The sequence below is a fragment of the Centropristis striata genome, chromosome 5, assembly GCF_030273125.1.
Source record: "Centropristis striata isolate RG_2023a ecotype Rhode Island chromosome 5, C.striata_1.0, whole genome shotgun sequence".
NCBI classification, from domain to species: domain Eukaryota; kingdom Metazoa; phylum Chordata; class Actinopteri; order Perciformes; family Serranidae; genus Centropristis; species Centropristis striata.
The window spans coordinates 25186937-25200053 of record NC_081521.1 but is presented as its reverse complement, the minus strand read 5'-3'; the positions used below and the strand labels follow the sequence as shown (position 1 = coordinate 25200053).

Below are 13117 nucleotides of genomic sequence, written 5' to 3'. Positions count from 1 at the left end.
TGTGATGTTGTTATCTTTTTCTCATAGATTTTCGAGGGCACAGTTTGGGTTTTCAGCTTTATCTCCAGTGTGTGTTTGCTCCTGGGCCTCCAATCTAAGAACCAGAGTGATTTTTTACACACTGGAGAAAGTTTCATGCTTTCCACAGCATACCTAGACAAGCTTATCTGCTCCTTTTGTCTATGATCTGTCTCAAGTTTCTTTTCCCTTAACAACGTGCATGATAGACTACTGCACAATGAGGAGTAATGTGTTTTAGTCCAGACACTGTGAAGGTAAAAAGGAGGCAGTCCAGACAATGACATGGTCAAACATTGACATTGTCTTCATCTGATGCAGAGGGATTTGAAATTCAAAGCCAGTTCCCTGGTTACATTCTGGTCAGAAAGGTCGTCAGTCGGACTGGGAACGGTTCTTAGCTGGCCGGTTCATTCCAGCGCTTCATTCTCCGCTCCTCCTCTTCCTCCCTCCCTCCATCCATCCTAAACACAGTTCACTTAAAAGGTCCAGCAGGAGCTAATAATAGACTGGATTCATTCAGTCTTGGTAGAGTCAAGGATATGTAAATATGCCTTTCTCCTGTGGGCAACTTCCTGGTTGCTGGCATGGGCAGCAGCCAATGAGAGGAGGAGGAGAGAAGCGCGGTCGGCATGGCAACGTGGCCTGGCTGTCTGCACGGTTTTAACTCGGGTGTAAAATGCAAATACTATTCCCCAAGAGTAGCCTCTGCTCCCACTCACTTCTCTTAACTTCACGTTTCCGTCTGTGCACACAGTAATGTCACATATTATTATTCTTTATTAATGTATGTGATGTCTGTTATTTATTTCCATACAGCGCTTATTTGTTCAGATTTAAGTTTCTCGTAAAAATATGTGCAAAGCAACAGTTAAAAAAAGCAACTTTGAACATAAGCCACCCAGTCAGAACAACACATCAACCCACTAAGTTGATCAGATGCTGCAGCCACAAGTAAAAGCCTTTAACACTATCACAGTGATTTGATTTGAACCTGCTGGCCCAGTGTTGTCTTTAATCTGTGCGCCTCCCTTGAGAGCCATAACAACACAACCTCAAAATAGCCGCTCGTTCTCTGTTCGCAAATTAAGAGAAAAAGTGTAATCAGAACAGAACAGATATCGCTATGGCAACCTCTCCGCCTGATTGCTGTGAGATGTGAGTTTTTGTCTTCTGATCTTCTGCTTCTTAACTTTTTTTTCCGTGGGAAGGCAGAGCTAAATGTCTCCAACCACAGAAGCGATTCATGTTCCGTATAGAGGCGTATGGAAATATAAGATCATACGTATGTTCTCAGGGAGATGTGTACATGAACTTTCACTGATGATGAAGATGTTTTATTTAGGGATTCACAAGAGAGGGAAATCTAAGGGATACATTGTTAAAGTAAAGTAAAAGTACTAATACCACACTATGCATTTACTCCACTACAAGTAAAAGTCCTGCATTCAAAACTTACTGAAGTAAAAGTATCTGCATCAAAATAAAATAATAATAATAATAATAATAATAATAATAATAATAATAACCTTATTTATACAGCAGCTTTTAAAAACAGCAGCTTACAAAGTGCTTTGACAGAGAGCGGTTAATTACAAAGAGAATGATGCCACAAGGCTAAAAACAATTCTTACATTAAAAGAACAACAGTTAAAGACAGAGCAGGAACATTCACATGACATTCTCAGATACACTGAAAATAAAATGGTAAAAGGAGTAAAAAAGTAAAAAGTGAAGAAGTAAAAAGGAGTAGTAAAATAGAAAGCGTTACAAAAAAGGAAGTCTATGAAAGTGGGGTTTAAGAAGTGATTTAAAAGAAGTTACTGACTTCTGTTACTGCACTGTGTGTGTGTGTGTGTGTGTACTTAAAGAATGAAAAGTATTTGTTATGCGGAACGGACATACTCAGATTGTTATATTTTTTCCAAATATATTTTTGTATTGTTATTATTATTATTATTATTGTTATTGTTATTATTATTATTATTGTGATTATTGGTGCATTTATATAAGCAGCATTTGAATTTTCTCAAGTTACGGCAAATTTAACTACTTAATATACTCTTATGGGGTTTAATGAAAAAAAAATGTCTGATCACTTTAAATGTATCTTTTTTCTTTTCTTTTTTTTTTAACGATAAATCTTGACCTGAAAAGTAACTAAAGCTGTCAGCTAAATGTAGTGGAGTAAAAAGTACAATATCGGCCTCTAGATGTAGTGGAGTAGAAGTATAAAGTTACATGTGTGGAAATACTCAAGTAAAGTACATGCACCTTAAAATTGTACTTAAGTACAGTACTTGAGTAAATGTTCTTAGTTACATTCCACCGCTGCTTATCTTCAACATTATTCAAGACAAAGTTGTTCATGAGAAACTTTTCAATCACCACTGAAGACCTCAGCAACAGAAACTTGTGCTTTTGTATGATTTGCACAGTACTGTGTTAAATGCCAAAGAATACTATGTGAGAATTTACAAGGGTTATTTACCATTTCATCCATATTATTATCACAATTTTTTTTGTGAAAGTTCAGGATTCAGGGATTATGTTAAACCATGCTCTAACCAAGTCACAACGTCTACTGAGTGTGAGCTTGCATTCTGAAAAGACGTGAACAATTGCCTTTGAACAAAGTCCTCATTTGTTTTCTGCTCCTTTTGTCTGCCAGAGAAAGACTAATCTTCAGGCGGCGCCGCTGTATTTGTTAAAAACCGGATGGGCATTTATTGGGGTGTTAATAAAAATGTCCGTTTTGACAACAGCTATTTCGAAACTGTTTGCTCCATTGTTGTTTATTTTAGAGATATGTCAAAACTTGTTGCTTATTGGTTTACAGTCACAAAACTCAGAGAAGATTGTGTCAGCTTATTTGGTGGAAGAAAGCTGTTAAAATTCCTCAGTGACATTTTCCTCTGTACAAGAATTTGAACAACCTTTTCTCTGTCACTGCAGGTGCCAAAAAGCTGGCCAACAAGGCAGCGCTGTGGTACGTCCCCTGCTCTCTGCAGAATGTCGACAAGATCATGCAAGTGCCGCCCATCAAGGTACGTGGAAAGTTGGTTGTTCTGACCTTCATGGACGAAAGTTCAGAAATTGTACCTGTCAGATTCTCTGACTCTCTCTCCCTCCATAACAGTGTGAAAACTCAATTTCACTTGTCTTGTTTGTTATGAATGTCAGTGTGATAAACTTTACTGCATGCAGTCATGTAAAGACAGATATGTGTTCATGCTGAATATGCTCTGTCCGTAGTATGCCAGTGCAGAACAAGAGGAGGAAGGCAAGAAGCGCTACGAGGCTCAGAAGATGGAGAGACTGGAGACCAAAGCGAGGATTGAAGAGGTGGTGCCACCTCCACCCAACCCAGGTAAAGATCTACACTGAAGGCCTCAACCCAAACCATCCTGACATGCCGTAAAACAGCAGAAATCTGAGGTGCACATAATGGTCTTGCTTCTAGATTTGTTGTAATTGAAATTGCATTATTGTTTAACATGCACATTCTGTAACACCTACGTGTAACACTGCAGAGGCACTGCAAAGACCTATTTAAGCCTGAATTAATCTCTATCCTTCCTTGTTGTTCAATCAATGTGCAGGAATTTAAATAGGTGTGGTGGCTATAGAGACAGGAGAACATTCAGGTTATTTATAATGTGAATATGTCGTTCGCTGTGCCTTTTACAACTGTGATAACAAGCTGCAGCATGAAGTCAAAAACAATGCAAGACATTTGATGTCATCTGATAATTGTTAAATTGGTCTGAATGGTTGGTTTTGGCTGTCAGATAAATTAGATTTTTCTGCTGCTGCACTGTGAAAAAAATGTTTAGATTGACATATTATTGCTTATTACCGAGGAAAAATAATGTCAACTGTCTATAGTGTATTGAGAGAAATTTGTGTGCCTTCGTGTCCTTCGTGTGCTTTCAGTAATTAATGACAAGGTCACAGATAATAAAAAAACATTGTTAACCTCTTTCGATGAAATGATTGTGACAATGTGATTCATTCAATTGTTCAAACTATTGTACAGTGTGTTAGAAAGGTGCTTATAAATGAAATGTATTATTATTATTATTATTATTATTATTATTGATGGATAAAGTGTATTTTTTCTTAATCAATCTCTTCCATACACATCACATTACATATCACAATGAAAATGAAACCACAATTGTGTCTGAAAAAAAAATTATTCCAACTTTATGGGCGACCGTGTTCTACAGTGCCTTTTAATTAACTTGTGCCTTCCACTTATCATTACATTATATATATTGGACTCTCAACAAACAACTTTCAATTTTATTAAACACAGTTAAATTGCTCAAAGTTACATATTCCCTCAGTAATTGTAATCAACAACGGTGTAGTAAGAGTTATAACTAATGCTTTAATTCTCTCATGTTCACTCACACACAGATGATCAACCAAAAGGTAGGTTTACTTGCTCCTCAGGCTGCATGTCAGTACAGTGAGTTTGGCAGCATCCAGAAGCATGAAGTTTATGTCTGTGCTGGTTTGTTTGGACAAAATACTAACAGCAAGTTCTTCAATGCAAAAGCTGCGATTGTTTTTCATATGTCTTTGGTTGTGTGTTTGCATTGCAGAACAACACACAGTTGGCTTCAGCCAGTCCAGTCTGATTCATTTGGTGGGGCCCTCTGACTGCACGCTACACCACTATGTCCATGGCGGTGAGTCCAACCGCTGTGTTTGATTTCCACATTCAGCAGGTCATTACAGTAGGTGGACAGTTGACTCTCACTGTCTTAATGCCAAAAAGTAGCAGAGTCCGTTCCAGAGTCTTTCTGTAACATGTTGGTGTGAAAAATGAGGAATCATCAATGGTCCATGAATCAAGTCTGTTGATATGAGCCATGAATGAAAGCACTACCCGCAGGACCAGAAAAGTCACTTATATGGCCCTTTTTTAAAGAATCTATATTGCATGGTCTAAAGTGCATTTAGAGTGTGTCCAACTCTACTTTTGTTGGATAAATGGTGCAAAGGGAGTGTATTTAGTATCTTAATTAATCATAGATGTGTTTTGGGCACAACATAAATGAATCAGTGTCATCTCCCATATGATTAAAAGCCAGATATGCCTGCACCTGATGCATTGCTGTTTAAATGTAGGGTTCTGCATTTAGCTGAAGAGGAGGAGTGCTGCCGCCGGTCTCTGCAGGTTTGTTGGTCAATTGCTTTCTGCTGCCTGTAGATAGCCAGTTATAGCTTTTTGTTTTGGTTGTTCTACTAAGTGCTGTATGGATGAGCTTTGCAGCTCTACCATTCCCTGTAAAACCTGCCGAATAAACACTTCCTGCCCAGTGTGAAGAAGCTGGAGTCTGTGGGTAAAGGGCCAGTGAGTTCTGGACAGCATAAATCTAACTTTAACCAAATGCTCATATTGGTTTGTGCATGCTTGATGTGAAAGGACACTTTTCTTTGGTAACAGGTTAACACTTAATAAATCAATAGTATCAGGGCTGTGTTTCTGTGAGCTTGTTTTTCTGCCCCCTGGTGGTAAAAATAGCCTAATTCAACTTTTACTGTTGACTAAATTTGTTCTAAAAAAAAAAAAGGAAGTGGTTGATGTTATTCACCTAAAATGAACTAAAGGAGGAGACGATTCCTTTTCTCAGATAATTTGACCAGTATGGTTTTGTTTACATTTTCATGGTAGAGGCTACAAACTGACCAGCTTTGGTAGTCTCTGTTAGCAGAAAGAATAGACTACAGGCTGATGATTTCAGTGAGAATTGTATCTATTTGTCTATGCACTGAAGCTACATGGCAGTGAGCTAGCGGGATACATACTGGAAGTGATGATGCTGGCTACATATACAGTATACAGTCATGGAAAAAAATATTAGACCACCCTTGTTTTCTTCAGTTACTTGTTCATTTAATGCCTGGTACAACTAAATGTACATTTGTTTGGACAGATATAATGATGGCAACAAATATAGCTCATAAGAGGTTAATTTAAGAGCTGATATCTAGCCATTTTCCTTTTTTTTTTATAATGATTTTGGTTATTATCAAGAAAACCATGGAAAATGGCTAGATATCAGCTATTAAGTTAAACTCTTATGAGCTATTTTTGTTGTTATCATTATATTTATCCAAACAAATGTACCTTTAGTTGTACCAGGCATTAAAATGAACAAGAAATTGAAGGAAAAAAATGGTCTTATAATTTTTTCCATGACTGTATGTGTGTTTCATACACACCATAGTGGTTGATCCTGTTAAAATGCAAATGTAAATATATTATATACACCTTTACCATGTACAGTTGAAAGGGAGTTATGCAAAGAAACAAATGTCAAATAAACTGACTTCTCTGAAGTACATCAATTTATTTGATATTCCCATCAATGCAAAGTGAAATCATAGTTTGAGATTTATTCATTGTGTAAATGTACTCCCAGACTGTGTGATTGATCCAGTACTAACAGCTGCTGACAGGCCGTTTCAGAGCTCAGTGTTTCCAAGTCGCCCTCTGCCACTTACACTCTACTGTCTGTCAGATTTCTTTGTCACTCTCATACATGAGGAACAAAGAGCTCATGAACAGCATTATGCTGCTTGGTATTCAAGGCAGGGACTCACCTGACCAGCTCAGTACAGTATGGAAATCTTGCAGGGGAGAGGATGGAACAAAGACACCTACAGAAGAAAATGTATAGTGAGAAAGACGCAGATAAAGAGAGACTTATGAGAGAATAAGAAGATTTATGTACATAGAAGTTGAGGCAAGAAAGCCACAATACAAAAACATCTATAAGGAGTGATCAAACATTATACACTCACATATATAGTATGCAGCACACGTTTGCATGGGTTTATCTACATGTCTCCATCTATCCCACCTTCAGCGGTTTGCTTATGAATTGCAGACACAGTGCCTCACAGTTTTATAGCCTTTGGCTTTAACCCCCAGACTGTACTCGGTACAGCGTGTACTGTAGCAACACAGCGGTGGCACACAAGAAGAAATACTGCTGAATTTAATCTAAAGTGAAACGCCCTTGAAAAAGAACTGTGTGGCTTTTAGTACTTATGTTGTCCTAAGTGAATGGACGATTGTTTGGTTCAGAAATGTCTCCCCTGACCGTTTTGGGGAGTGAGTGTTAGTGAGTGATTGTCTTGTATTTGTGTGCACTGTTGCGTTTTGAAATAACTACTGGGGTTGTTACTTGCATTGACAGCACACTGTGCAGTTATGAGCATGGCTGTAATGGTGAAGAGCAGAATGACAAGCCTGAAGCAGGAAATAGACAACTAGAACAACAAATTGAAAATAGAAGGGCCACATAACAGGGAATTTATAGCGCTGATGCCGTTTCCAATTCTGTGCTTCGCTGACACGCTCAACGACTCAGAGTCTTAAATTGTTCCCTTTATGACTCGTTTTTTGACCTCGTTAAATATTCTGACTGGGCCTATTTTTAATATTCAGATGGCGTTTTAAAAAAAAGCCTCTTGAGGCTATTTCCTTTGCATAAATATCGATTGAAACACTTTTTAAAAGTAGGAAGCTTCCTGTCCTTTTTTAATTTTGTCCCTGGGCCCTTCCCCTCCTGCTGTAGATTCCTCAAAACAAAGTTTGCAAAGTACTTTGGGAAAAAATGACAACACAAAACACAAAGCAAGCAGTTCAGAAAGCAGCAAAGTAAGATTAAAAGCAAGATAAACAACTAATTTAATGAGTGCGTGTCCAGATTCGAGGGTTTAGCCACCCATGACCAAAAAAACAGTTTTATCTGATGTTTCAAACAATATAAAAAAAGCGAACACTCACTGGAAAGCATTCTGCCTGTGTCTGTAACAAATCCAGCATTTTATCAGCAGAGAACAGATGCTTTTTATCGGTGGAGGTATATTGTTTCTGGCAGAATGTTCCTGCCTCATACTGCCATTTCTATTGAGGTCAGCTATGTAAAGAGGCCATCAGAGAGACACCAGATAGTGAGGAGGAAAAACAGACGAGAGACGTTGACTGAGGAAGAGAAGCAATGAGGAAGGGAATGGGACAGCAGGACGGGAGGAGGAGGAGCAGGGCGGGACGGTTAAGTGTCGCACGTGTCATGGTTGCCTTTTTAATTTGCTGAGAAATCTGTCCAATTAAAAAACAAATGTGGAACAAGCATGCAGGTCATTTAGAATACACACACACACACACACACACACACACCGCCGCTCTCTCTCTGTACATGCCATTGCTCATTAGGCAATGTTCCCTGTTGTTCGCTGCTGCTGCTGCTGCTGCTGCTTTCACTACACTTATTTTGTTTACATAACCGAGTCAGGTCAGGCAGCTCACTCTCGCTGCCTCTCTTACTGTGTCTTGCTCGCACCACCTTCTCTCTAGACTCTTGTTGGAAAAAAGCAAACTGACACAATAATTAAATTCTAGGCTATTTGCTTACTATATGTTTCCCCTTTGTGGTGTGGAACAGTGGCCTACTTAGCTGGAGCCTAAGGAGACATGTGCACAAACACATGAAGGCTCAACAACACACATTCATATGCGCCCTTTAAAATTTAAAATCTTCTCTGTATTAAACACCATCCTTTTAGGTCCTATTTAATGTCCCAGTGTTGGATCTGGACTGACTGACAGCACAATGTAACAGCAGAGCCAGTTAAGTGTGACATCACATCCATCCAGCCAGATATTTGACAATTATGTCATTGACGCTAATGCGGGCTAATATAATTGTGTCAACTTAATACCATATTTTTGGTCAGGAATAATTTGACACTCATACTGGATCTAATTCAGCGCTCTGTGAGCATCACATTCTTCATTTATTTGTCTTCCAAAGACAAATACGACCTATTCGTCACAATAAAACACATTTTCTACCTTACCTCTGGTGGCATCAGGCTGGGCAGATAGGCTGCTCATGTTTTGGAGGAGATTCACAAACTGTTGTCATTGAAACAACTTTCTACTGAAGAAACTGTGGAAAAAACGTTTTTAGTGATGTCTGAGGATGATTGAACATCAGCAAACACAAGTTACTGTTATTAATTGGCTTGAGCTGCACAATCAATTAATCCCAATCACATCCCTAGATGCTGTGGTGACAGAAGGAGTTGAGGGATGGATATCTCACAGACTGGTCACCAATAAACAAAACTTAGAGATACCAGCAGGAGTCTGAATTATACTTTTATGTCCAAAAGTGTGCACAGGTCCACGATGGTTTTTGTAGCCACTACAAAAGGAAAAAATGAAAAAATACCAAAAACATTTAAATACAATTTGTACATCTCATGTCTTATTATTACTGATTGTTTCCTTTCTCCTTCAAACTTTTTACTTATATTCAAGTATTAACATAGATTCACCTGTATATATGTCACCTGGATAATATAATAATCCGTCGATTTTACATTATAGACACATATACCTGAATAAAAAATATATAAATATTTTCCAAGCATTGTGTCTATACAGTTTCTTTAATTGATTTATAGTTGTTTAATCTCGTCATCCAAACTATGAAGGAAAACAGTATGTTTGAATCCATCGCAGCATCGGTAAAATCATAATAATTCCCATCCAAACCAAGCATGCTGCAACATATGAGGAAAGTCAGAGCTGGGGATCAAACCACCGACCTTGTGATTGCAGCATGACCGCTCTCTCTACTGAGCCCCAGACGCTCAACATTTCTTAATAAATAAAACAAGCAAGCAGCAGGTGCATGCCAGGAGCCTGCACACTGTGTTAATAAAAAATGCTGATAAGTACCCCAACGTCTGCAATGCTAGATGTTGAGGGGTCAAGGCCTGGCCTCAAAAAGGAAACTAAATAATGAAAAAATGGATTCAAGCCTACCACAATGCCCATTAACAGAGCATTATTTTTCTTTATTTTAATTTCCTTTTCTGTGCTGCTTATTCTTTCCTGCCTGCCCACCACTTCTCAGTTTCTCATGCTCTCTCATGCTCTCTCTTCCTCTCTCGCTCTCCTCCTTTCTTTATTTTCTAAGGAAGCATACCTTCTGTTTCCATGGAAACAGCTGTTGATTGCCACAGGTGGACACCGCTGCATCGTGATTAAAACAAATAGACTCAAGATTTAATGTTTAAGATACTTCTTTTTCCTCATCAATGCACCAATAATCTGATTAGTGGTTGTTTGCATTTGTGCATCTGATCTCTGTCTGTGTGCACGTGTGGAGCTGCATCATTCCTTAAATCTACTGTGTGTGTGTGTGTGTGTGTGTGTGTGTGTGTGTGTGTGTGTCTGTGTGTGCGCGTGTGCGTGCGTGCGTGTGCGTGCGTGTGTGTGTGTGTGTGTGTGTGTGTGTGTGAGAGGATGAAATACAGATACAGATGTGTGTGGCTATGAAGTGGTTAATGTGCATAGACTTAATGCAGTGTGTTTGTGTGTGGCAGAGTTGAGTCAGGGACTGGCCGGACACAGGAACACATCCATCACTGTGGCTCTATATTATCTGTCCTCTGCCCTGATCTATGCTCAGTGGGTATATAAACATGTCACTGCCTGAGACAGAGGAATTCAGGGAGACAGGGATATGTCCACTGGAGCTTGTGTGATCGACCTTTGTGAGGAGTGGGAGAGTGTGTGTGTATGTGTGTGTGTGTGTGTGTGTATCTCCAGCCTTCTCTCCACTAAAACCAAGATTGATCCAGAGATAAAATTATCAAAACAATAACTAGAAACTGAACTCCAATAAAATCTAGGACCATACTCTAAATATCTATCTATCTATCTATCTATCTATCTATCTATCTATCTATCTATCTATCTATCTATCTATCTATCTATCTATCTATCTATCTATCTATCTATCTATCTATCTATCTATCTATCTATCTATCTATCTATCTATCTATCCAATAATACTGCCTGGTACATAATGTACATGATTAGTCCATCATATACTGTATGTTTTCTTGTATTAGTAAGCAGTGGTGAAAAAAGTATTGAGATCCCTTACTTAAGTAAAAGTACTAATAACACACTGCAGAATTACTACAAGTAAAAGTCCTGCATTAAGAAGTTAGTTCAAAAGTATCAACATCAAAATGTACTTAAAGTATCTAAAGTAAAAATACTCGTTATGCAGAATGGACCGAGATTCATTTTACCTACTTAAATTACTTATATATATATGCATATATATGGTATATAGACCACAGTCATAAAAGCTGCAGGAAACCTGATCTAAAATCAAGTTTTGTCTACCTATATATAGGTCAGTATTGAAACTCATTGGCCATCAGTCCTAAGACAATTTAGCCTGGGAGCTAGAGCCAATATTTCTGGGGTTCCAGTGTAGCCAGCGCAAATTTCCACTTTATTTGCTCTAAAATGACATAATTTATATAATTTATAGGAGGCACATTGCATGTATTGAGTAATCTGCAGTGGAATATGTTCTAAAAGGAGCCCTGCAACCCCAGTCATTAACTGAAGGGAGAGTTTGTTTACTTGTACTGAATGCTGACGTAGAATCAATACGAGAGAGAAAAGGCACCAACTTTAACGACTGGCCCCGAATTGATTAAACACAATAGTGTGTTTGTGTTTGTGTGTGTGTATGCAGTGTTTAACCCAGACAGAAGGAAACTGACACATGCGTTGAGTGAGACCAACAAGCTGTCAGATGTCTGTCAGGGTCAGGCATGCTGTAAAAAAACTTGACGAGAAGGAGGGATGAGTTACTTATTTGCTGTCTAAAAAATAAATCATATTGTTTTTTCAGAAAGTTGCATTTTTGTGTAAATGCAGAGAATGAACATGGGGTTTTCTGCTCAGTCATCCAATAAAAAGTCATCTAAAGCTAAGAGGAAGGTGCTCCTTCATCTGACCGTTAGTTTACTTGCTTAGTTTCGCTCCATTATGGGGTGCCTGTGAGATCATTATTATGTTATTTGATCAAGTAGACACTCAGCAATTGAGCCAAGATAGCAAAATATTACTGTTTGACATTACTTCAGACTACACCAAATGTATAAAAAAGACATTGAGGCATTAATGCCTTGGGACCTTTTTTAGTTTCTGACCTTAGTTTTAGAGCTTTTTTTATTTTCTGATTCTAGAAAAGTAAGAAAAACTGTAATATTCCTCCAAACTACTGTAAGCTGACTTCTGAACTGTCTCTTTCACCAAAAAAACACACATTTAGGCTATTCCATGTGATCTTCTAAAAATGACTAATATTGTTTCACTTGCTTTTACTGAGCATTCCCTGAAACTGTTTGGAGCCCTCCTGGGGAGGCCTGCCTTCACTTTGAAAAACTCTGCTCTACATCAGTACATATAGTTTATAATTTAGCAAATGATACATTACAATGAGGTTGTTTATCATACTTTCTAAAATATTAGCAGTCCAACAAAAAACATACAATTGCCATATATGAACTATATCTGCAACCACAATTCCAGAAAAGTTACTGTCTAAAATTCTAAATATAGAATTCTAAATTCTAAAATAAGATTCCCTTTTGCTAAATAATCAATTTAAAGCTGTACCAAGATGATCTACACTCACTGGACATTTTATTACGTACACCTGTTCAGCCGCTTGTTAATGCAAATATCTAATCAGCCAATCACATGGCAGCAACTCAAGGCATTTAGACATATGGGCATGGTGAAGATCACCTGCTGAAGCTTAAACCGAGCATCAGAATGAGGTAGAAAGGGGATTTAAGTGGCTTTGAACGTGGCATGGGTGTTGGTGCCAGATGGGCTAGGGTTTACAGAGCATGGTCTGGAAAGGGGGAAAATATGAAGTGAGTGGCAGTTCTCTTGTTGATGCCAGAGGTCAGAGGAGAATGGCCAGACTGGTTCAACAGTAACTCAAATAACAACTCAAGGTATGCAGGAGACCATCTCTGAACGCACAACACATCCAAACTTGAAGCTACAGCAGCAGAAGACCACACCACCACTTCATTAGGTACACCTTGATAGCTTATAAAGTGGGCGGTGAGTTTTTTTGGTCATGTTTTTGTAAAGTAAACACACTATGAATTATAAATTTGATGCCTTCTTAGTGTACATAGTGTCCAAACTCTTTTGGAATTGGAGTTGTACTAA

The 13117-nt window shown here is 38.3% G+C and overlaps 1 protein-coding gene across 2 annotated transcripts in view; it reads left to right on the top strand.

The window, feature by feature from the left end:
* acot7 (acyl-CoA thioesterase 7) overlaps window positions 1-13117 on the top strand; it is an 81362-nt gene that overhangs the window by 23124 nt on the left and 45121 nt on the right. For both annotated transcript variants that reach the window (XM_059333654.1, XM_059333655.1), the window contains exons 4-6: window positions 2974-3065; window positions 3274-3388; window positions 4632-4718. In XM_059333654.1, coding sequence (XP_059189637.1) covers window positions 2974-3065; window positions 3274-3388; window positions 4632-4718 — 294 coding nt within the window. The remainder of the gene's footprint in view (window positions 1-2973; window positions 3066-3273; window positions 3389-4631; window positions 4719-13117) is intronic.